At 44.3% G+C, this 23,666-nt stretch overlaps 2 protein-coding genes across 11 annotated transcripts in view; both read right to left on the reverse strand.

The window, feature by feature from the left end:
* FGD4 (FYVE, RhoGEF and PH domain containing 4) overlaps positions 1 to 6,728 on the reverse strand; it is a 205,445-nt gene extending 198,717 nt beyond the window's left edge. Inside the window, exon 1 of the mRNA XM_044990282.1 lies at positions 6,204 to 6,728. Coding sequence (XP_044846217.1) covers positions 6,204 to 6,357 — 154 coding nt within the window. The 5' untranslated portion in view covers positions 6,358 to 6,728. The remainder of the gene's footprint in view (positions 1 to 6,203) is intronic.
* A 14,293-nt stretch (positions 6,729 to 21,021) lies between these two features.
* Positions 21,022 to 23,666, reverse strand: part of BICD1 (BICD cargo adaptor 1) — a 303,349-nt gene continuing 300,704 nt past the window's right edge. For all 10 annotated transcript variants that reach the window (XM_044990237.1, XM_044990185.1, XM_044990269.1 and 7 more), the window contains one exon: positions 21,022 to 23,599. In XM_044990237.1, coding sequence (XP_044846172.1) covers positions 23,509 to 23,599 — 91 coding nt within the window. In that variant the 3' untranslated portion in view covers positions 21,022 to 23,508. The remainder of the gene's footprint in view (positions 23,600 to 23,666) is intronic.

The following is a 23,666-nucleotide window of genomic DNA, read 5'->3' on the forward strand; positions in this document are numbered from 1 at the left end:
GATGCCTGTAGTGCTGACAGGACCATTAAGACTTAGGATACCAAATTCTGCATTTTTGTTACTTTCACACAACTCTGAGTTACTTCAATGGGAGGTATGTGCACATATATCTGCAAGCAGAATTTAGTCCATAGTGGTGGTAATCTACAAAATAACTGCAGACTGGAAGATTGTATAGCCAACACAAATTTCCAACATGATTTTCCATAAAATAATTGCTAGTACATTCCTCAAATTTTGTGGAGAGAGAAAATATTTTGAAGAGAACTTCACCCTGTTCTCCCCAGCTTGTTTTCAGATATTACACTAGTCAGAATTTGTTTGACAAGTCATGTAGTACAGTACCAAAAAAGAAAAATAAGAAAAATCCTGTGCATACCAGGGAAGTCCAATATATGACAAGCTTTAGGTCACAATGGCTTCCATTGTGTCTAGTACTGTAATTGCTATCTGCATTAACTAATGCTCATTTTGGTTTTCCCTGAATACATCATATAGCGATCAGATATTCAATCACTACAATCCAATCAACCATAATGCGGTGGGTGACTCACACCCAGGAGCAAGGAGAGCGGATGCCCAAAGGTAATTATTCATTTCCAGAGGCAGGAAAGAGAATCAGGGCACTGTTTATTTTGTTCAGAGCTCTCAGCCTCTATTAGATTCACTGTTTTAACACAGACATCCCTTAAAGCACTGCACAGCACGTTACTGAAGTCTCCTTTATTTCATCCCCTGCAATAAGCAGCAAATTTTTAAAAAGCCCATAAAGTATTATTTGAATAATCCTATGAGATTATATCCATTTGACGAGCTGAGGTACAGCAGCAATAGAGGGAAATCACTATCTTTTCTGCTAGACTTTGCAAATATCTTGCTGCAGCAATACTATATGGAATGCAGGTCACCTCAGTTCTCTGAAAGCAAGACAGGGATATAACACGATACTGCAGTATCTAACACTGCTAACATGTAAGAGCCTGGCAGGCAATCCTATACAGTGGGGAGGTAAGTGGGGCAGAGGTGAGCCAGTAATTTTTTTACTCGGAGGAAGAGAACCAAGATAAGCACGTGCTACGCATAATCGGCCCTCCTCCCCACCAGACTTTTTAAACAAACAAAACCCCACACACTCCTGTCATACATAAATATGAACTCTTTCCTCTAAAAATTGAAAAAAGCCATTGATGACAGTAAACAATCACTGGTCTATGTGCTTTGAGCAACGTCTCACATTATCTACCCTCAAATGAGTCCTCTCGAGATAGCCTACCTACCTTGGCTGAGAGTAGCCACACTGCCATATTGCACTCAGACTGCACAGAGCGACTCGATTAGAAACTGATGGTTCTGCGAACTTGAGCAATAGCCTATATCCGCTGATAGACCAGCCAACTCAAATCAAAAGCACCACCACACTTAAGGGTTTACTTGTGTGGTCGGGACTCAAGTTAAGGTCAACACTAGAGTTCTAGCTCAATTTAACTCTGCAGTGAAGACAAATCCTTAGCTGTGATCTTCATAATCTAGGATTAACCAGATTTCTACAGGCCAAGGTTTCTCAACACATAGGCCGTGACCCAAAATTAGGTTCCCCAGAACATGTCAAAGGGTCCCACAGCTCCAGTCCGGTGGAGTTGGCTGGGCTTGGCTCCAGGGGGCCAGCTGGGCCAAATTTGAGTGAGTGATGCTGCAAACCCCACGTACCAGGTGCAACACCCAAAGCAGAGAATCAAGACCAGCCAGCTATGTGGGACTGGAACCACAGGAGCCACCACTGCAGGGTGAGTGCAGAGTGGGCTCTGCAAACACCCATAAGGGCCTGCCACCATACTGGAAGCAGGACCAGACTCCCCACCCCCAGGGTCTGTTTACTGGGTCCTGACAGGCCATCAACATTTACAAATGGGTTCTGAGCCCAAAAAGGTTGAGAACCACTGCTGCAAATCATACGCCCTGCAATTTGCAGCCACCCCTTTAATATCTCTCTTAAGTTTCCAGTACAATTTTGTTCAGCTTTTAATTACATGTCAACTTCTAAATAATTTGTACTGGTCCCTTAGGTAGTCACTTAAACCAGGTTTCAGTTTAGTTTTAATATAATCAGACTGGCATTGAACGCATCACTAGGAGTTACTGTGGCTCAGTTAGTAGCACATTTGCCTAGAAGCTGGAAGGTCTTGTATTAAAAGCCCACATCTAGATTTCACCTTATACCAAAGGCTGATGTGCAGTACAATCCTTAAGTGGGGGGGAGGGGGAAGGAGAGAAGAGTATGACTATTAGGAGGTGCTATTTTTCATTCACAACAATGAATTGGAATACTTACCGCTTGACTATATAAATTAGAGTCTATAGTATGTCTCCCAAAGACTAGATATAACCTACAATGTTCACTACATGAACAGATTCTAATGCCCAGGCCGGTGCAAGAACCATTGAGTGCACAGTGGTTACTCCAGTTCCTGACTCTGCTCACTAACCATACACAAAACTTACTAGTTTATGAAGAGCTTTTAAATACCAGCTGTATAAAAAAAAAATCTAAAATGTGCTCTAATCTCTTCATAGTCTTCCATACAAGCCCATGGCACGTGGGTAGTTTTTCTATTTATCTAACACCCAGACACAGTACTTCTGATGCTAAGAATGTTGTGAGAATTCTCCCAGCCCCTTACAGTAACCTAAATAGCTGACATATTTTTCAAAGGCCTGGCATGAGAAATATTTCAATATTTCTATGATTCAATGCACACAATACCCGACAAGGTACAGTTAGGTAGGGAGGCTTCCTCAAGGTCCAGCTAGCATTTTATGAAATATAGACTGCACAAGATCTGGCACCCTTCCTATCATGCCAACACCCAGCTTTACAATGCATTATGTTGTGCCTGAAGGCTAAAGTCTATGTTTGCAGAATAGGAGCTAGTCTGAGTCACACTTTTCCCTGGGCAAAAATAAAGGAGAAAATTTCCCAAGTGATAATGAAAAGAAATCAAATTGGCTGCTCATTTAGTTGGTGTGGTCTTGTGATCCAGACACAGGGAACACAGACTTCATCTAGGGGCTTACAGTGGTGTGGTTGCCTAGGTGTCTAACTTGCAAGATAGAGCCTAACATCCTTTGTTGCCTTGGGGATGTCAATGTAACCTGTCTGTCTCCATTTCCCTATCTGTAAATGAAGATGTACTTAATACAAGGATGTTGTGTGGACTGCATTTAGGAAGCAACCTGAATAGGAAGTCCTATATATTTGATATATTATTATTCTCTTAGACTTTTGATATTGTTCTTGCTCAAGTAAAAAAGTTAGCCCCTGCTCACTATTCAGTTTCTCCATTTACTCAGTGCAGCAATGAACAATGTCCTATGACTGCAACGGTGTCACTATGGAAAAGTTATAATAAATTCAGCTTAACAGCATCACTCATAAGGTGCAGATTGAGGCAGTAGGTTAGAGTAGCAGTCGTATGGTTCCCTACACCTGCAATTCCCTTTCTGACCTCATTCACCTGATCTCTGTTCTCTTCTGCTTCAAATTTCTCCCAGTAAAAACTTGCTTCTTACACAAGGCCTCTTAACCCACCACTCCCCGCTGAAATGTTGTAATAAGTGAAAATGAAAGACCCACAGAACTACAAGAGGAACGCTGACCACCACCACTTAGTCACATTTTTCTTGATTCCCATCCGTCATCTCTTGACTTCTCCATACTATTTGTCCAAAGTGTGGTAGGCACTTTAAAGACACTATAGATGTAACATGCAGCGCCTTTAAGCATAAGCATCCCCATAATCATCGAACATGACAAGAAATTAAAGTTTTTATGTATGATATTGCAGTGTATAGGAATCAAGCAGTATTTCTTAAATAGTTTGTGAGCCCCCTAGTGGCTCTCATGGTCCTTTAGGTTTCAGAAGCCACCAGAGCAGTGGTGTGTGAATGTGTAGCAAGGCCTTGCACGTATATACTCAGTCAACAGGATTACTGTGTTCATGTGTTTCCTTCATACTATGTATGTTGTGTAAGGAACAACCAGTGGGGAGGATGGGATACTAATCCAAGAGTGTTGTCAGAAAGAGGGTAACTGCAGACGGTTAGTGAAAGTGCAAAGGAAACTATAGCCACTCGGACTGAGCGTTAGCTGCTCATTTGGAGGAACAGAAGAATTACTACCCAAGTCCTATACCAGGGGTGGCCAACCTGTGGCTCTGGAGCCACATGCGGCTCTTCAGCAGTTAATACGTGGGGTTCCTTGTATAGGCACTGACTCTGGGGCTGGAGCTACAGGTGCCAACTGCCCAATGTGCCACGTGTGCTCTCTGCTCAATCCCTGGCTCTGCCACAAGCCCTGCCCCCACTCAACCCCTTCCCACCCCCTCTCCTGAGCCTACCATGCTCTTGCTCCTCCCTCCCTCCCCCCGCCTCCTGCAAGCCACAAAACAGCTGATCATGAGCACGGGGAGGGAGGGGGAGGGGAAGGGGCTGATCGGCGGGGGCAGAGGAGCTGATGAGGGGGCTGCTGATGTATTACTGTGGCTCTTTGGCAATGTACATTGGTAAATTCTGGCTCCTTCTCAGGCTCAGGTTGGCCACCCCTGTCCTATACACTACATACAATATAAATAAAATATGAAAATCCCCCTCCCACTACAGAAACCCTATGCAAAATCCTTCAAGTAAATGAAAAGAGGAGGGTTAAAGGCTTTTTAAAAAAAAATCCTTCTCTGGTAGCAGTAGCAAGAGCACTAGCATATCATATCAACCTGCTCATAAACAACTTAAAATTCCAGTGCAGCCACTGTAACTGATCATGAGTTTTATAAAAAGTTTGTTCATATGAGGTTCACATGTGCAGGCAAATCTGAGTTGACAGTTTCCCTTTAACACTGTACTTTAAGTTAGGGGGTGGCAGCTGGCATTTCAAGCCTGAATCTGTGTCAAACAGCAAATTAACATACAGAGTTTGTTGCTTATCCACAACAGGTGAATTTCTTCCTTTCTTATAAGGAGTAGCGCTCTGAGGCATGAGACATAGGGAAAATATCACCAAGGATGGAGTCCCATGTTTACTGCTTCTACAGTTTCCATGTTAGATGTGCTCAATATACAAGTAAAAAGGAAGTATTTTTCCAACCTGCAAGCCCAGCACATTCAGACCGGGCTCTCGGAGCCAAGGTGTCTCCCTTCTATCCCCCGCAAATCACCACCAGTAATAAAGGTTCTGCAGGCTTTAAGTGACGCCTGTGTAACACCCTCCTCCCCATCCCTTAACTGCACAGGTGTGACTGATGGAAATTTAATAAATAAGCCTCTTCAGGAGGAATGAGATGAAACAGAATCCCCAGATCATTTTGTTATAGCCATGTTAGCTCTGCAGAGCCAACAGAGAATCCAAAAAAAAGTGTGTCATTAAAAAAGTCAGAGACAACACTGAATGCACACATGGAGCATAGCTACATCGTATGATGGTGCTATTTTGTCCATAGTCTTTTCTCAGTTCCAAACCAGACACTTCTGTACAGACTCACTAAGCAGGACCTGCCAAGTCTCTCACATTGAGGATTAAAAGGCTCAGACAACACAATTTTGAACCTCAAAAATTAGTTCTTGCAGAAACAAGCACTTTTGGAAAACAACCAACAACACGCCTAAGACTTTTTTTACCCCAAAGAGAATTTTTAAAGCCAACAAAACATCCCTGTGCTAATCTCCAGAGAGAAAATACCTAATCTACTTTCATTGCCTAAACAGAGCAAACCACCACCAAAACCAGAGTGAAAAGTTATTAACACCCTACAATGTTAGTCATGACAAGATAAAAACATTTTAAAAAGGTATTATTGTATTAGGCTATTATTGACCCAAGGGTCAAAATTCCAGCTTCACCAGGAGGAATTCATTAGCCCCTGTAATGTCAGAGCCATTCTGAAGTCTTGCCATTTGGTGAAGGATGTTGCTTGTGTTTTTCCATTTTTATCAGTTCTTGGTATGACCCTAGCCCTTCGGAGCCCTAGTCTTGAACCCCATTGTGCTAGGCGCTGTACAAACAGAATAAAAAGGCACCCTGCTTGCACTCAATGAGACATTGCGGACCTCAGCCAGTCAGTGCGGAGGGAGAAGCCGGACAGGAGGAGAGAGCCAGGCCGGCGGGCCAGGCTCAGCGCTGGGGGAGAAAAGGGGAGGCGCGCGGGGGTTGTTACCTGCTGCTTCCTTCCGAGCCCCCTCTCCCGGCGGTGGGCAGAGCCTGCCTCCTCCAGGGGGGCCAGCAAAGACCAGGGCCGAGCTGTGCAGGGTCGGGCTGGATTTCCTCCGGATCGCCATCCGCCTGAAGTTCGCGCTCTCCGCCCCGCTCATGCTGCCGGCGCGAGGAGGCGGCAGCTCGCGCGCCCTGGCTGCTCAGCGCCCCGGGCCCGGCAGGGCTCGCATCGCGCCGGCCCGCGCTCGGGCTAGCGCAGAGGGGCTGCTGCTGCCCTGGCGCTGGGCTCGGGGCCGGCAGCCGAGGCGAGCAGCCCGCGGTCCTGGAGCGCTGCGGAGGCCGGGCTGGCAGGAAGCCAGCGGCGCAGGGACCCTCCCCGGCAAAGCGCGCCCGCTCCCTGCACCGCAGCTACCTCGGGCGCTTGGCTCCAGGCGTCCCCTGCACCAGCCCAGCGAACGCAGCACCGCCCTGGCTTTGTAACTCCTCCTCCCTCCCGCACCTGCCAGGTGAGTCCTGCCTGCGCCCAGCGCCCTCCCCCTGGGAGGCAGCCGCGCCGCAATGCAAACTCCGCAGCTCCTCCCCCTCCGCCAGCAACTTCTCGGTGGCGGCCCCTGGCTCTCCTCTAGCTGCTCCGCTTGCCCCCTCCCGCGTCCTCCACACCCCTCGTCGGATCCTCCCCGCCCCCAACTTTTTGATGCACTCGGGCAACCGCCAGTCTCTCAGTACCTGCCTTGAACTCTCCGCCCCCGTCTCCTTTCCTGCACCACTAGCCCAGTGTTGCTGCAGCTGCAGTGCCGCGGCACACACCCTGCCCAGGTAAACCCTTTGATCCTCCAGCTAGTAAACACAACTGCCCTTGATTCGGTGTCTGCTAACTTTCAGACTCCGCTGGTCTCCAGACCGCCCTTCCACTAGCACCAAGACACAAAAACACACTTGTCTCCTTCCTCCCGGCTACAACTCCGCAAAGTTCCCACCCGCAGGAGGGAGAAGCAGGCGCCTGAGACAGCATCGGCTTCCGTTCCTTCTGATTTATGTTCTGCTTCCTGGACTCGCCTGTTCCTTTCTCTGCTGATGCGCTGGCTTCTCTAGAGAAGCCAGAATAAGCATGCATGAACATGCCTGTACCGGGTACAGTGTACCCACACACTAGCACTCATTGGGTTGGGAAGCACTTAGATCAAGTGAAACCTGTCTGATATGGGTATTGAGAGCCTGGGTAATCCAACCACCTGGTGAGAACAGATAGATCCCTGTTTGAGAGAGCTCAAAGAAGTCCGGGGCAAGTGAGAAGAAATAATGACCAATCTGTGCCAGCAAACCTTTTAGGCAGCAGTTTGGAGGAGCTCTCCCATACTCCAGGATTCCAATCCCCTCCCCACCTTTCCATCCCCAAACAGATCCTCCTCACCAGGCAGACTGTCCTTTCCCCACAAACTGCCCCTCCACCATCACAACTTATTTCTGATGCCACTTCCTCAAAGATTTCTCCGTGTCTGTATTAGAAATGGGCCTTAGCTTGTCACATGCCAGCAGGTCACCCCACCAGATATTTTTATATATTTATTTATCATTTTTATTAATTTGTCCAGATACAATAACTAAACTACCAGATTCATCATAATATCCAAAGTAAATGAAGAGAGTTAGGACAAAGGGAGGGAAGGGGAAGTGACATATCCATCTTCAGGGTCTACATTCATTATAGATCTCTCAAGTCAGCCCAGATTGCTTTGAATGTTTCAGGCATTCCCTTTCTGTGGAGAGCCCATCTGGAACAGCCATATAACTGACCTAGGCATCAGTATTTGGTGGGGATTGACTTTTCCATTTTTGCAGGATTATTTTTTTAGTGACCAAAGCTGCATGTTGGCCCCATGCTGCCTTGTTAGCAGGTAACTTCCAGATATCAGGATGATATCCCAGAATGAAACTTAAGGGGGAGGGCTCCCATCAATTTTTTTTTCTCTTGACTTGTGATATACCACTTATGAGCATGTTTATGTTCCCATTTAAACAACTATACATTCATGTCCAATGGTGAGGCAAGGCCGCACTGCTTGTCAACCAAACATACATTAGTACTCTTTGCTGGAAATGTATATGTTTCTTTATGGAAAATATGCAGAGCATAGTGCTGATAGACAGAGTTCCGCTTGAGTAATTTGAAAAGAGGAGTGTGTGAGACTGTCACATGCTCAGATAACACAGTGATAGCAGCTATATAAAAATCTAGACTGTAATCTCAGCTAGGGATGACTCAGCAGTATCCAGAGAGGGAGTGCCTCCATTGGAATAAGGGATGGAGGAATAAATATAAGGAATAAGTCACCCTCACATCCTGTCTAGCTATAGGTGCAATTTTAATAAGGGATCCTGAGGGCCCATCGAACACCTCACTATGTATAAACCAGTCATCGCTCTACCCTAAATTTTCCAAAGCAACTGGTGATTTGTCTGGATCCCAGCTCAGCACTTTACAGGGGCGTGATTTTTAAGAGCCAGATAGCTGCTGAGCATTTTCTGAAAATACCCCATTAAGGTATCTCAGAGTTAGAACAAAACAAATCAAAACTTGTCCTAGTTAAAAAAACAAAACCACAGCCAACACTTCAGGAACTAAAATAAAAATGACCACTCTAAAGGTTGCAGTGTGTCTAAGAATCTCAATGTGGATCATGGAAATGCTTGCAGCCCAAAAAATGAGAGACCCCAAATCACTGGCCACTTTTGAATATTTAAGTCCCTATGTCGCAGCAATACCAAAGAGGATAATATTGGTAATTCTTTAATATCAAGTTTTACAAATTCTTACAGCACAAAGAACCTTTTTCTTCACCCCTTAGAGATTGCAGATTTGTAGGCTGTACATCACAAATCATTACGTCAGGGCATTCGTTTGGCTGGCTGGCCAGTGAGTTTCCTACAACGTAATATCAGGCCTGTCAGGTGTCTCTTATTTAAAAACAAAAAACAAAAAACAAAAAAAAACCCCGTTTATAACTATTTATTTTTGGGGAGTGACGATCCCAAACAATATATAGTAAAACAAAATGGAATCCTCCATATACAAAATCCATAGTCAAATATGTAGCCGGCCAAGCCAAATCCTGCTAAGAGATTTGGGTGTCACATTGGTCACATATTCTGACCTTTGAACAGAATGCTGTGGAACCAACAATCTGACCTGCCAAGGGGAACTATACAGAGCAAAAGTAGATATAGCAAAAGGGAGACTAGATCAGGGTTTCTCAAACTTCATTGCACCGTGACCCCTTTCAGACAACAAAAATTACTACAGGACCCCAGAAGGGGGGACTGAAGTCTGCGCCTGCCTAAGTCCTGCCACCTGCAGGTGGAGGGCAAAGCCAAAGCCCCACCTCCCCAGGCAGGGGGCCTGTAACCTGAGCCCGGCTGCCCAGGGCTGAAGCCCTTGGGCTTTGGCCCCGAGCCCCAGCAAGTCTAAGCTAGCCCTGGTGACCCCATTAAAACAGGGTCACAACCAGGAGCGGCACCAGGGTTTCTGGCGCCCTAGGCAGAATTCGGGGGGCGGCATTTTGTGCGCTCCCCACTGGGCGCGCGGGAGCTCCTGGTTCCACTCCCGTCGCGCCGCCGAAGAAGGACTCTCTGCCGAAATGCCGCAGGTCACAGCAGCAGTCATTGAGCTGCTCAATTGCCTGCCGCTGTTTCCCGCGGCACATCGGCAGAAGGTCCTCCTTCGGCGGCGCGATGGGAGCAGAACCGGAAGCTCCCGCCCCCCGAATCCTGGCGCCCTAGGCGACCGCCTAGGATCGCCTAATGGAAGCGCCAGCCCTGGTCACAACCCACTTTGGGGGTCCCAACCCACAGTTTGAGAACCGCTGGACTAGATTTACTGATCAGACCAGACATCTCTGATCTCATGCTCTCTGTTGCATATTCCATATGAAAAACCTCTGATGGCAGCAGAAGTCCTCCGCACAGAGTATCTGCAGGGTGGGCCGTAGAGAGCCATGTGAGTAGAAAGAGATTTTACATACATATCAGTTAAATCAGAAAGCAAATGCAATATCTAGCAGTTGAGGATGGTGTGTGAAACTGACACACATGCTGGTGGACTTCAGGTTCTCGAACCAGTGAATAGCCTACAGTGACGGTGACCTCAATCATCAACACCACTTAATAGCAGTTGGGCTCAGTTCAGTGGGGGAGAAGTAGCATCTCCCTGATCCTGGGGCAAATTGAGGGCTTTTATCTCCCCTCAGAGCACACACCCCACCTCCCATTAACAGACATACTTTATTTTTAATAGTTACCCAAGCAAATGTGGTTTTGGCTTCCTCCAGCTATTTTTCAAAGTGATGTTTGGTTTTAGATCCTTTCCCCATTTTTCCATCAAGGTAGTTTTATCTTCCAGATCCAGAAATAACTATTATGTTATGTGGAGCTCAGGTTCTTTGAGATGATTTTTCCTGTATTTAGTGTTTCTATTCTTATTAATGGTCTCCTGAAACCTTAGCTTTCTACATGGGATTTAATATAATGCTTTAGTTGCAAATAAGCCAAAACTGGTCTATTAATATTCCCTGTAACAGTATGTTTCCATAATGCTATCCTTACAGAATGGTTGAGCAGTGGTTATATGCACTTCTTTCCTCACATATATTATCTATTGATTATATAACCCTGGTTAAAATTCTGGATTGTTTCTGAAGGGTGTAAGCAGGGAGAGAAAAGGGTTATTACCTTGACATTATTGGCACACACTGTATGTAACAGTACTTAGTGCATGTTTACATCACAAAATGCATTCCCATGCTTCAGCAGAGAGACTAAGGACTGAATGTGGCTGTAGATAGAATTAGTTTGTCATTGCTTCAAGCCGCCTCTTACACGATCTTGCCAATGTCTTTCATCACGCATTCGGGGAAGCTTTCCTGCTGCTGCCTGTGATGGACAGTTCAGGTAGATAAACAGATCTTTCAGTGCCAGCCTTCTACTAGAGAAAAGGAATGGCTGGTAACTTTGAGATGACTCAAAGAGGTGGTGGTGGTGGTGTGGGACACACATGAAAGATGTTGAATGAAGATACCCTCAGAGAAGTTAAGGTCAGCATTGTCAAAACTATCTGCTATTTTGGGTGCTCAACTTGAGAGGCCTGGGGCCTGATTTTTCAAAATACTTAAGATTTTTATCATAGTTTACATGTTCAAAGCATTGTTCCCTTTGACATCCGTTGCAGCTGGGAGTGCTGCTCAGCACTTCTGTAAATCTGGCTGCATGTATCTCAGATCAGGTGTCCAGAAAATAAGGAACACACAATTAGTGTCCCTCCCCCTCGCAAAGATCTGGGCTTACGTGATTTGCCCAGAATTCACCCAGGAACTCTGTGACAGAGGCAGAGATAGAATCCAGTTCTTCAGCATGGCATTCAGATACCTTACCATGAGGGCAACCTTTCTCTTCCACTACTCTGATCATTCTCAGCCCGTTTCTGTTTCCCTGCACCTGTTTCCCTCTGTCTGCTCTATAGTCCTACCAACCTCTGCCTGCTTCACACTCCTCTGTATTCCAACAAAAGCGGTTGTTTCCTCCACCAGCAGTAGGGTTATTGAGGGCCCAAGAAGAATTGTCTCTGCTTAGTTTTGGTGGCTGGTGTCACAATGGGAGTGAGGATGAGTGATTGCAGGAAAAATCCTGCTGTCCTTGTGCAGCCCTGGGAAGACCCTCAGTCTGGTGAGCACATAGACGCTGTGAGGAATCTTCAGTGGAAACAGAATCTGCTAAGCATGTGCAAACAGTGGGTTTTAGTTCCTTTTCTCTCTCTCCGGAAGCTTATAATATTAGAAAAGTTTGGGCAGATTTTTATGGGGAAAGCAAAAAGTTCCAATCCTCACACGAGGCATGACTCAGCCTGCCAAACTTCAAGTCCCTGTTCCACATCGTGGAAGCACTAGGGCTTCTTAATGAAACTGTAAAAGATTTTTTTTTTTAAAAAAAGGGGCAAAAAGGGTTTTTTTCTCTAACCTTGTAAACAGGTAAGCCACCTTAGCTGAAACTTAAAAATAAAACAAAATAAAATAAAAATTCATCATGGACAGCCATCATGGAACGTTTCAGCCCAACTAGTATAAATTTGGTAGTTATTATAATGCAAAATTACTCTTAGGCAACCTTAACTGAAGGCAGCAGCAGCACTGCTTGTAATGAATACAGAAGGGTTGGTGAGTGGTGACCTCTCTACCTTTACCCAGCAGGGCAAAGAAAGAGGACAGGTAAGTGGGAAGGATATCAGACAAGCAACAGTTCTCAGGCTGCTGGCTGCATTTATCTCCACAGACACAAACAGATCCTTTTACTATAGAAAGGACCCTGCCACTCTGGTCAAAACAAATACAGCCTTACTTCCACCTGTCCCCAAAGTGCCAGGGAGAAAAGGGTTACTTCAGCTGTCATGCAGGCCAAGCCTGGTAGGCAAATCAATCCCTTCTACAGTTTCTCTCTCATCCGGCTGCCAATGAGGCTCATCAGCATTGCGATGGGGAACACCTTCCTATCAGCAGAATACAGAGTGATTGGCTGTTTGGGAAGGATTTTGACCCCCCCTTGCTGCCGGATCCTACTCAGACTTCTGCAAGGGGAAAATGTTTCTAGCTTTGCAAGATGCTTCTTGCTTTGATGTACAGGTATGGTTTGCTGCACAGCATTCCTAACCCCATTTTCTGCTGACTTCAGCTCTTCCTTTGCTTGCACATTGCTTGAGGCCAGAGATTTGCATTTTACAGAGCTCCACAGGATGAAGACCCTCTGCAGATATTGGTGTAATTCAGAGATTATACGAATTTCTGGAAACACTATAAATGGATTTGGTCCTTACTCCGGTGTCTGCCTCAATTTCAGTAAAAGGAAACAGCAAACCGTTTCTATTCAGGGCCGGACTAAAGTTTTGTGGGCCCAGAGCCAAATATATTTGTGGGCCCCCATGGGACACTAAGCAGGACCACCAGAACCTCCCCCTGCCCCACCTCTTCCCCCTCCCAGCCAGGACCTGCCATTCGCTGCTCTCCCTCCTCCCCCTTTCCCATCGCTCCATCCACTCCACCTCCCGAGGCTCCCTCCCATCTCTCCCAGGGGTTTAAGCAAAGTGAATGAAGTCACTGCATGCTTTGCCTTTATATGGCCATATGCTTCCTTTCTGACAAAGGCCTGGTCTACACTAGGCGTTTAAATCGGTTTTAGGAGCATAAAACCGATTTAACGCCAAAACCGTCCACACTAGGAGGCACCTTATATCGATTTTAATGGCTCTTTAAACCGGTTTCTGTACTCCTCCCTAACGAGAGGAGTAACGCTAGTATCGGTATTAACATATCGGATTAGGGTTAGTGTGGACGCTGATCGACGGTATTGGCCTCCGGGAGCTATCCCACAGTGCACCAGTGACCGCTCTGGACCGCAATCTGAACTCGGATGCAGTGGTCAGGTAAACAGGAAAAGCCCCGCGAACTTTTGAATATTTCCTGTTTGCCCAGCGTGGAGCTCCGATCAGCACGGGTGGCGATGCAGTCCGAAATCAAAATAAAAAAAAGAGCTCCCGCATGGACCATGCGGATGTGATCGCTGTAAGGGCAGGCAAATCCGTTCTATCCGTTCTATCAGCGCTCCGTTACAGAAGATGAAATTCAGAATCCTTTTTTAAAAATCTCCAGACAGACGCCAGAGCAGGGACTCAGCGCACTGCAGCGTGACAAGCGTAACGGAAAGCCAAAGAATCAAATGGATGCGCATGGACTGGAGGACTGAAGCTATCCCACAGTTCCTGCAGCCTCCTAAAATTATTTGCATTCTTGGCTGAGCTCCAAATGCTTCTAGGGTCAAACACAGTGTCTGCGGGTCAGGGCATAGCTCGGCAATCTACTCACCCACCCCCCACCCACCCCCAGAAGCGAAAGGTAAAACAATCCTCTGACTCTTTTACATGTCACCCTATCTTTACTGAATGCTGCAGATAGACGCGATAGTGCAGCACTCAACACCAACATCCTTGCTCCCCCCCCGTCATGGGCGGCTGATGGTACAATACGATGGAAATCCATCCTCATCATCAGCATAAGCTGATCGTGCAAAAAGATGGAAATCCATCCTCATCATCAGCCTCAGCTGATGGTACAAAAGGACTGGTAACCGTCCTCGTCATCAGCCTATTGGCCCTAATTTTTTCTGGTGGATGGATGGTGCAATATGGCTGGTAACCATCCTCATCATAGCAACAGGGGGCTGAGCTCCATCAGCCCCCACCCTTCATGTGTAAAGAAAAGATTCAGTTGCCCCTGGACTAGCAGTGGGATGCTGGGCTTCTCTCCTACACACTGCTTAATGTCCTGTCTGGACTATCATAGCAGCTGGAGGCTGCCTTCCACTCATTTCTCACTAACAAGTCAGTGTGTCTTATTCCTGCATTCTTTATTAATTCATCACACAAGTGGGGGGACAATGCTACGGTAGCCAAGAAAGGCTGGGGGAAGAACGGAATCAACAGGTGGGGTTGTTACAGGAGCACCCCCTGTGAATAGCATACAGATAATAATTTCTGCGGGCTCTGACACAGAGCAGGTGGTTCTCTAGCACACTTGCCTATATTAGGCAGCACTGATTCTATTTTTTTATACCAAAAAGGAGGGATTGACTCAGGGAGTCATTCCCAATTTTTGCTTTTGCGCCCCTGGCTGATCGGCCAGGGGCACTTATGACAGCAGCCAATGGTACAAAACGATGGAAGGTACAATATGGCTAGTAACCACTCTTGGCTTTTGCGCCCCTGGCTGATTGACCAGGGGCACTAGCAGCAAATGGTACAAAAGGACTGGTAGCCATGATCATCCTCAGTTCCAATTTATGGAAGGGTTTGGATGGTGCAATATGGCTAGTAACCATCTCTGCTGTCATGCAAAAGCAAAAGCATGCTTCTGTGTAGCGCTGCTGAATCGCCTCTGTGAGCGGCATCTAGTACACATACGGTGAGAGTCACAAACGGCAAAAAAAGCTCCATGATTGCCATGCTATGGCATCTGCCAGGGCAATCCAGGGGAAAAAGGCGCGAAATGCTTGTCTGCCGTTGCTTTCCCAGACGAAGGAGTGACTGACGACATTTACCCAGAACCACCCGCGACAATGATTTTTGCCCCATCAGGCACTGGGATCTCAACCCGGAAGTTCCAAGGGGCGGGGGAGGCTGCGGGAACTATGGGATAGCTAGGGAATAGCTACCCACAGTGCAACACTCCAGAAATCGACGCTAGCCTCGGACCATGGACGCACACCACCGATTTAATGTGTTTAGTGTGGCCGCGCGCACTCGATTTTATAAAATCTGTTTTACAAAACCGGTTTATGCAAATTCGGAATAGTCCCGTAGTGTAGACGTACCCAAAGAAGAAAACTTAATCACATGGACCAACTATCCACTTCCAGGAAATACAGGCATAAACACGCATGAAACTTTCCCCCATAAATAAGCGTAGTTTGGTCCTTCATAACCCCATACAGTTTTTGACCACTCAGTGCATGGCACCTTCTAAAGCCAGATCTTAATTACATTTATTACTAAATTAATGTCTTAATCTGATAAATAAGAGTAATGGTTAATTTCTTTGGCATCCAAAAATCAAAGACTTCTGGACATGGTAACAAACTCTACATAATAAAAAAATTATAAAATAAAGCAATATATTGTATATATACCAGAGCAGGATTAGAATTAAAATCCTTGAGATTTCAATATTTGTACAGAGAATAAAATGCACAACTTCCAGTAACAACAATAGAAAAGTCATGTCTAATGCTCTTTTCACTGGGCTGAAGAGGGTGGAGTTTATTTTTTGCCTTCATATATCACTATTCCTTAATTTCTGGGGGGGAGCTCAGGGCTGGGTTGGCAGGGGGCTGCGGATCAGGAGTGAGGGGTACTAGCAGAGCTGTGGGGGAGCCCAGGGCTAGGCTAGCAGGGGGCTGCCCAGGTTGGTTCCCAGAATGAGGCAGGAGCCAGGGACAAGCATGGCAGGGGTCCCCCGAGTGAGGCAGGGGCTGGGGACAAGGGCACAGTGAGGCAGAAGTGGGGTGTTGATCCCCAAAGCAAGGCAGGGACTGGAGGCAAGAGCACACCGGGGGGATGGGGAGTCAGTCTTCAAGCAAGGCAGGGTCCGGGGGCAAGAGCACAGCGGGGTGGGTTTGTGGACAGGATCCTCCTGGGTGCAGCACGGAGCCGGTACCTACCTCTCTCTGCCGGAGCCAGGTCCTTGGGAGCCAGTTCTCTCTCTCTCCAGCTGAGCTGCAGTCCTCCAGGCAGCAGTAGCTGCTCTTCCCACCCTCCTGGCGGGGAAGCTGATTGCGTTTACTCCTCTAACTGGACTTTTAGTGTATTGCCAGATCCACTTTTCAACTGGAGTTTCTGGTCGAAAAACTGGACACCTGGCAACAGGGACACCAGAAGACGGGCCCCGTCATTTTTAAAAGTGGGAGGGCTATGCTTTCCTACGTTTTTCCTGCCATAAGGAGCAAGGAGCAAGGGCTTTGGGGAGAAGAGGCCAAGCATGGGTGGGGCCTTAGGGAGGAGCAGGGCCACCATCTGGGTGCTGGTGTGGGCCCCTTCTGAGTGTGGACCCAGCACCACAGCACCATTGTAAACCTGGTACTGTTTCTATTAATTCTGATACTTTTGAAAGTAACACACCCCCTCCCCGCCCCCCCCCCCCCAAAAAAAAAGCATACAGCAAACTACTTACAGAGACAGTAAGGTAGGGGAGAGAATGAGAGAGAGTGTGAGCATAGAATTAAATGAACAAAAAATGGCCAGTTTATTTACTGGGACAGTAATACATTACACTGTAATTTTAATGGGAACATAATTATATGTATATTGGCTTCTTTTAATTGATTTCTTCAGCACTGGATTGTTTTTCTTAACCATTTGACTGCATCGTCATACTACATATGTACAAGCACATACTTTATGAATCCCTCACAAGGCATTCACCTAGGATTATCTATAGATATAAGAAACATGGCAGGGAAGGGTTAACATGGGGATTATGTTAACTTGAAATACAAATAATGCATTTTTGGAACCAAGAATTATTCACCATTTTTTGCTTTTAAACAAAAGGTAGCAACAAGAAGAGTTTCTCATGTTCAATATTTTAGTCAATGAGCACATATACTTTTGTATTCTTCACCATCCAAAAACACTCCATCATTTAAGCCCAGGAAGGCATTACAACATAATTTCAATTCAACATAGGAGTAGCCAAGTCATAACAGCAGTAAACATACAGTATACAAATTTGTGTTTGTCACAAATATCACCAATGTTAAAACTATTTGGAAATTAACACGGCAATTGGTATGGTTTGTTAGATACAGATCACCATGCAAATGGAAATGTTCAGTAGATTATAAAAGTCACAAAACATCAGATTTTTTTGTTTTTTACATTTTTTTCCCCAAAGGATCAAGTTAATTAACCCTTTAACAGTCAAACCATAGGGCTTGAAATTAGTAGGGCAATAATTAATGAGATGCACTTAATTTACCCACTGGCATGGTGCACAAAGCCATACCTGTGAATAATAAACAAATAAATAATAATAATTAATAACAATAATAGTAACCATTTTAAAAGCTAGATTTTTCTTATTTCTTCTTCACAGCTGATTAAATGAACCAGCTAGCAAACCAGTTCATTTGGGTCAGCCTCTTTTGTTCATTAATCTCCAGCACACGTTTTAAATCAAACACAAGTTTTAATAAAAAAACCATTTGTTTAACCATGTTTACTAATGCTGAGAAAAACCATACAGTAATCTCCACTGTTTCTATTACAGCATAATAATGATGAGCAGAACAAACACCTCTATATAAAGACAGTAATTGAAACCCAAGGCCCCATCACCCAGAGTCTGACAACAAATGAACTACATTTATAGAATATGGGAATTTTCCTTTATCTCATGTCAGTTTGTCACTTTGTTGACTTTAGATTTAATAGAGGGGGATTTTCAAGAACTCCACAGGAAAAAGATTAAAATGCAAGGAGGATTTAAACCATGCTTATGATGTAAGGTACAGATTCTGTGTAACATCCGTCTTGCATTTCTGACACAGGGAATAAGGGAATCATACAAGAAAAAAGAATTCTCTAGCTTCATCATCATACTTATGGAAAAGGCTACATGATTTAAAGAATCTCATGCACAAACTTTATATTGCATATGTAGGTGCATTTGTGCCTTAAGGCTAAAGGCAATTAGTTGCTTTTTTGTGTATTTCTTTTTCACAGAATATTTAAAAAATAAAAAACCCAACACCATCAATGGTGGAAAAAGTTCTGAATACTGTATGTCTCCTTAAGACATACTGCATGTACAGCAGGAGAAAAACTGAAGTAAATTGATGGCTATCATTTTTAAAGAGGTAAATAAAGCAATGATCATGCTTCAAATGTAAAACATCAGTGCCTGCCATTTTCAAATAAAGACTTCTTTAGTACAGAAAGAAACAAATTTACTGCAGCTCCAACAGATGTACATCTATCACTTAAGAAAGAGAACAGACCTCTGAAGAGCTTGTGTAATCTATAACCTCATTATGCACTCAGTCCATTTCTACTGAAGTTGATGGCAAAATTCCTCCAGTGATGCCAGGTGAAGTTCTAAAGTAGCTAGCATAATATGGGCCCAGTTCTGCTTGCATTGCATTCGGTGTAAGCAGGATTGCTCCCCATGTAACTAGCTGCTTTACGTAAACACTGATACTAATATGATTTCAGGTTAGCAGCCTTCATTGGTGATGTCTTTATCATCTTTTAAAACATCCTCCTCCTTTTGCTTACAGATATGTATGGCAAATGGTTAAAACACTCCAAATTTTTAAACAGGAAAAAACCTGAAGCATAATCTTGGCATTAAAACTCTCCACCTTATCTTAATAATAAACAGTTTTAGTCTACTAATCCTACTGTATAGCTATAATTACATTAATTCTACTTGGGTTGAATATGCATGGAGATGCCAACCTGTCAGAGATCAATTAAAAAGGATCTCCCTGCTGCCTCTGTCTGGAAGGCAAAGACCCTTACATGATTTGAGATGGGAAATAATCTATATTTTCTCTTTCTATAAAAGTCTCAAGGTTACCTTCTGATGCTGGTACAACATATATTCTTCCCCACTCCCCTGTTTTACAATTTTCTATTAATTCACTTTCTTCTCACTTATTTGAATTTGATTTACACTGTTTATTTTGTTTTCCTTCCACAAATTTCCAGTAACTGGCTGTTCAGACATGGATCATTTGTTTCTATCAGGAAACAACTCTCCCAAGGTCAGAAAAAAGGACAAAACGGTCATGCATTTATAGGCTACCTGACAACCAGAGACTCCAAGGCCCTCTTTATGAACAATAGCTGCATTTCAAATATGAAAGTCTGGACAAGCTTTTGAAAGGCGTTTCTTTGCTGTGGGGGATACACATCAGCATTTCTAAGTATACCTAGCCTCTAAGAATATATGTATTCTTTTTTTTCCCTTCATTTTAAAATCAGGATAGATGGCAACATGTTAGGAATGATTTTTAAAAATGGCTACATACAACATTTTGCCAACATTAAAAACAAGTTGGATTTTCTGTGTTCAGAAACAATTCCTACCAGACATTTGGTAAAACTTTACATCACTAATTACCATCTAACCAAGAAGGCTTTATGTTTTCTGAAGTTTAAGATACTTTTTTCCCCCAGTGAACTGACAAAAGAGGCAAGACTGCTCTGGGGCCTACAAAGCTTTATTTCTTACAATGCAATAACCACAGTCATTTTTACATTTAAGTTGGTTCTTTCCTAGATCTCTTAAATTTCAAGCATGTATTCTTGCTTTATTATATTTAAAAAATTATAAATTGATTAGGAATTAAAGCATCACAGGAGAATCAAAACTTTAAAAAAAACTACTTATTTCTGTAAAACATGACCAAAATTTCTAATCCATGGAACACTCTTCTATAACTCTTGATCCAAACAGGCATACCATTACAGTCTTTCAGAGTTGCTAATTTTACTTTGCAAATCACAATTAAAAATGAATATATTATTGAATGAATATTTCAAAACAAGTACCGTATTTATCGGCGTATAACACGCACAGGCGTATAATACGCACCTTCATTTTAAGGGGGAAATTTCAGGAAAAATTTCAGGGTGCGGCGCCTTGGGAGGGGGCGGCGGGCGGGCCGCGCCGTTCGCGGGGAGGGGGGCTCGGGCCGGGCCACTCGGGAGGGGGGCGGGGGCTCGGGCCGGGTCGGGCCACGCCGCTCGGGAGGGGGGCAGGGGCTAGGGCCGCTCGGGGGGGAGGGGGGACGGGATCTCGGGCCGCTCGGGAGGGGGTCGGGGGCTAGGGCCAGGGCCGCTCGGGGGAGGGAGGGAGGACGGGGTCTCGGGCCGCTCTGGAGGGGCGCGGGGGCTAAGGCAGCTCGGGCCGGGCCGCTCGGGAGGGGGCTAGGGCCGGGCCGCGCCGCTCGGGAGGTGGGGGCTCGCGCAGGCCGGGGCTTGGGGCTCAGGCCCCGCCGCTGGGGGGGGGGAGAGGGCGGGGGCTCGGGCCGCTGGGGGGGGGGGCTAGGGCCGCGCTGCTCGGGAGTGGGGCAGGGGCTAGGGCGCCGCTCCGCGCCGCTGGGGGGGGGCGGCGCTTTTCTTTTCTGCCTGGGGTGGTTATATCGGCGTATAACACGCACACATCATTTGCCCCCTATTTTCAGGGGAAAAAAGTGCGTGTTATACGCCGATAAATACGGTATTTTCTCCACAGATTCATATCTATATAAAAAGAAACTAAACCATATAGGATTTTTTAGAATTTGTTTTTAAATTAGAGGGAAAGAAATGTTCTTTGTAGTTTCAACAGATGTCTGGTTTGGATATGAAAACAGGAGATAATATTCTAAATACAGTTTACAGCAACTGTATACAATGTGGCAATACTAATTCTTTTCTCACTTAACTGATATGCAGTAGCTATCTTTGTTGGACACAGATGCTACCACTGAGGAATAATAATACACTGATCTAACATTGTCAGGTATTCCGAGGTGCTTTTTAAAGGCAGCATTTGCCCAGACAAAACAGTTCTTTAATAAAAATCTACATAGCAGCTAATCTTAGTGCCAAAACAGCATGATAATGCTAAACAAGTTTTATCAGACTTTTCTGTTAGAAGAGTAGGTTATGTATGGCACTAAATAGTTATGTGAATGCAGTACAAGAAGTGAACATCTTGGAAACGTATATAGAAACAATGCAAAGAGTTGTTAGGTTGGTATGATTAGACTTTTACATGAATTTGTTTCTATTTTTCTCCACCTCCGATTCTACACGTTTTGTTATATTAGCTCAATGGCTCTGACAAGGTTATATAGTGTACATTGTTGATTACATTAGAATACTTCTATTTACAGCACCTTCATTACTGGTACTATGGTAATGATTGTTAGGCACACTGATTGGCCACTGATTTTTTCCTCCACCTATATACTGTACGTTATTACATTTGGTAAGCACTGTTAGTATTGGAGGACTGTGTTTATTTCCTCAAATTCAGTTATATTGAATTATTCCAACTATATCTGCACCAATTTTTCTTTTTTAATTGCTGCAAATAGTAAGCTGTATTTGTATTTCCCTCTTGTGGATCATATTAACCCCGCAGAGAAGGAACAGACAGAAACATGGAAATATCAACGCCTGTCTTCTTTAAATAAATTAAGGCCACTGACCAAGAGCAAGGAGTATGCTAATTAGCAACGACTGGGCAGTACTTGTATTTTTCCATCTTGATGATCAGATAAGAAGCCCAAAGGTGCTAAGACACCACAGTTTATTTAGCTACTCGCCTTGCTGTCAGATTCTGTGCAAAATAAATTCAGCTATCCTTCATTTTGCTGTGAAAATCCACTACTCTGCAACACAGCTTTATCCAGCCTTTAGAGGAGAGATTCTTGAACTAGGAACACTGTGCACCATAGGTCACCTGAGTATTTGTCATAAACTGACAATGAGCTAAGGTTCTGTATTTGTTAATATTTGGCAAGGGAAAAAATGCACTACAGTAAAATCCTGCCAATTTCAATCCAAGCCATTAACCCTACATGCATGAGGTATTTCACCATAGAAAATCTCATGCTAAATGTATATAACCTCACCATTCTTACTCTTTATCCTTTCACTGGTAAGGCCTCAAACAAGTACCCTCAATTTGGGAGCAGGAACAAAACCGGAAGATTTTAATTAACACACAACAATTTATTTCACGTTGTTTTAGCTTTTCTTTCTCAGATACCAGACAGAACCCTCCCCACACCCCCCAGAAAAAGCACCAATTCATCTACTTGTCTGAAATGCAAAAATATACTTAAAATGTAAGCAAATAACTGAATGAAAATCAAAGCATCATTCTTTAATCTCCTTCTTAGGTTTAATAATTAGCTTCCAGTGAAGACCTAGAACAAAACCAGCAGCTAGTGTAATAGAAATTAGAAAACAAGTGCATAAACAATATCAGTGCAGCAGCAAAATACAAAGTCACTGTTAACATTCCAATTCACCCCATTTTCAATGTTTTTGTGCAATAAAAAAAATAGGCCATACTCTCTGGCCAAGATAACAATCATCATTTTTTTTTAAATACCAACTCAATCATTCTTAACTTAAGCTATTTCTGGTTGTCTTTTAAAAATAAAATAAATTAAATACAACTCTCACCAAAAAGAGAAACAAAACAAAACAAAATCCAAAAACCAGGACCACATTTTATAAACACAAAATTATGGTGCAAATAAAGTAAAAATAAATATCACACTCTTAATGACAGAAAAGAAAATCGGAACTGGTTCGTATGGCTGAACGTAGAGGATGTGAAAATAGGATTTTGTAACTTTTTTTTTTTTTAAATATTGGCTTAAGTCTCTCAATATTTCAGAGGTAAAGCCAAGCAGCTGGGAGGAACATTTTCTCACTTTATCAAATTTCACTAAACTTCAGGTGTGATAGCAAAGTTTGAATATAATTAGAGGAACCATAAAAAGTCTTCTTGACAGGCAGGGCTCTGTGCTTTGTGTTCTTCTTCTCAACCAACACTTGGTTGCCAAAACATTGGATATGAATCCAGAGTTATCAATGCAGCAACAAGGCAGGATTGTCTACTGAATCCTTGGGAGCAACTTATACCTTTGTTGTGTGAGCTCCACTCCCGTTTGTTTGTTTGTTTTTTCTCTTATGTTGCATCTGAAGATTAGGAATAAGGAGGAGGCTTGGAGAGACAGTTGAGAGGGGCACACTGAGAGCTGGAATGTGGCTGCTCTTCTGGAAGGGCTACATTAGGACTGAAAATTAAAAGAAGAGAAAAAGTGCTTAAAACACATGGCCAAATCTTTACACGAACATAAACAA

Source organism: Mauremys mutica, chromosome 1 (genome assembly GCF_020497125.1).
Source record: "Mauremys mutica isolate MM-2020 ecotype Southern chromosome 1, ASM2049712v1, whole genome shotgun sequence".
NCBI lineage: Eukaryota > Metazoa > Chordata > Testudines > Geoemydidae > Mauremys > Mauremys mutica.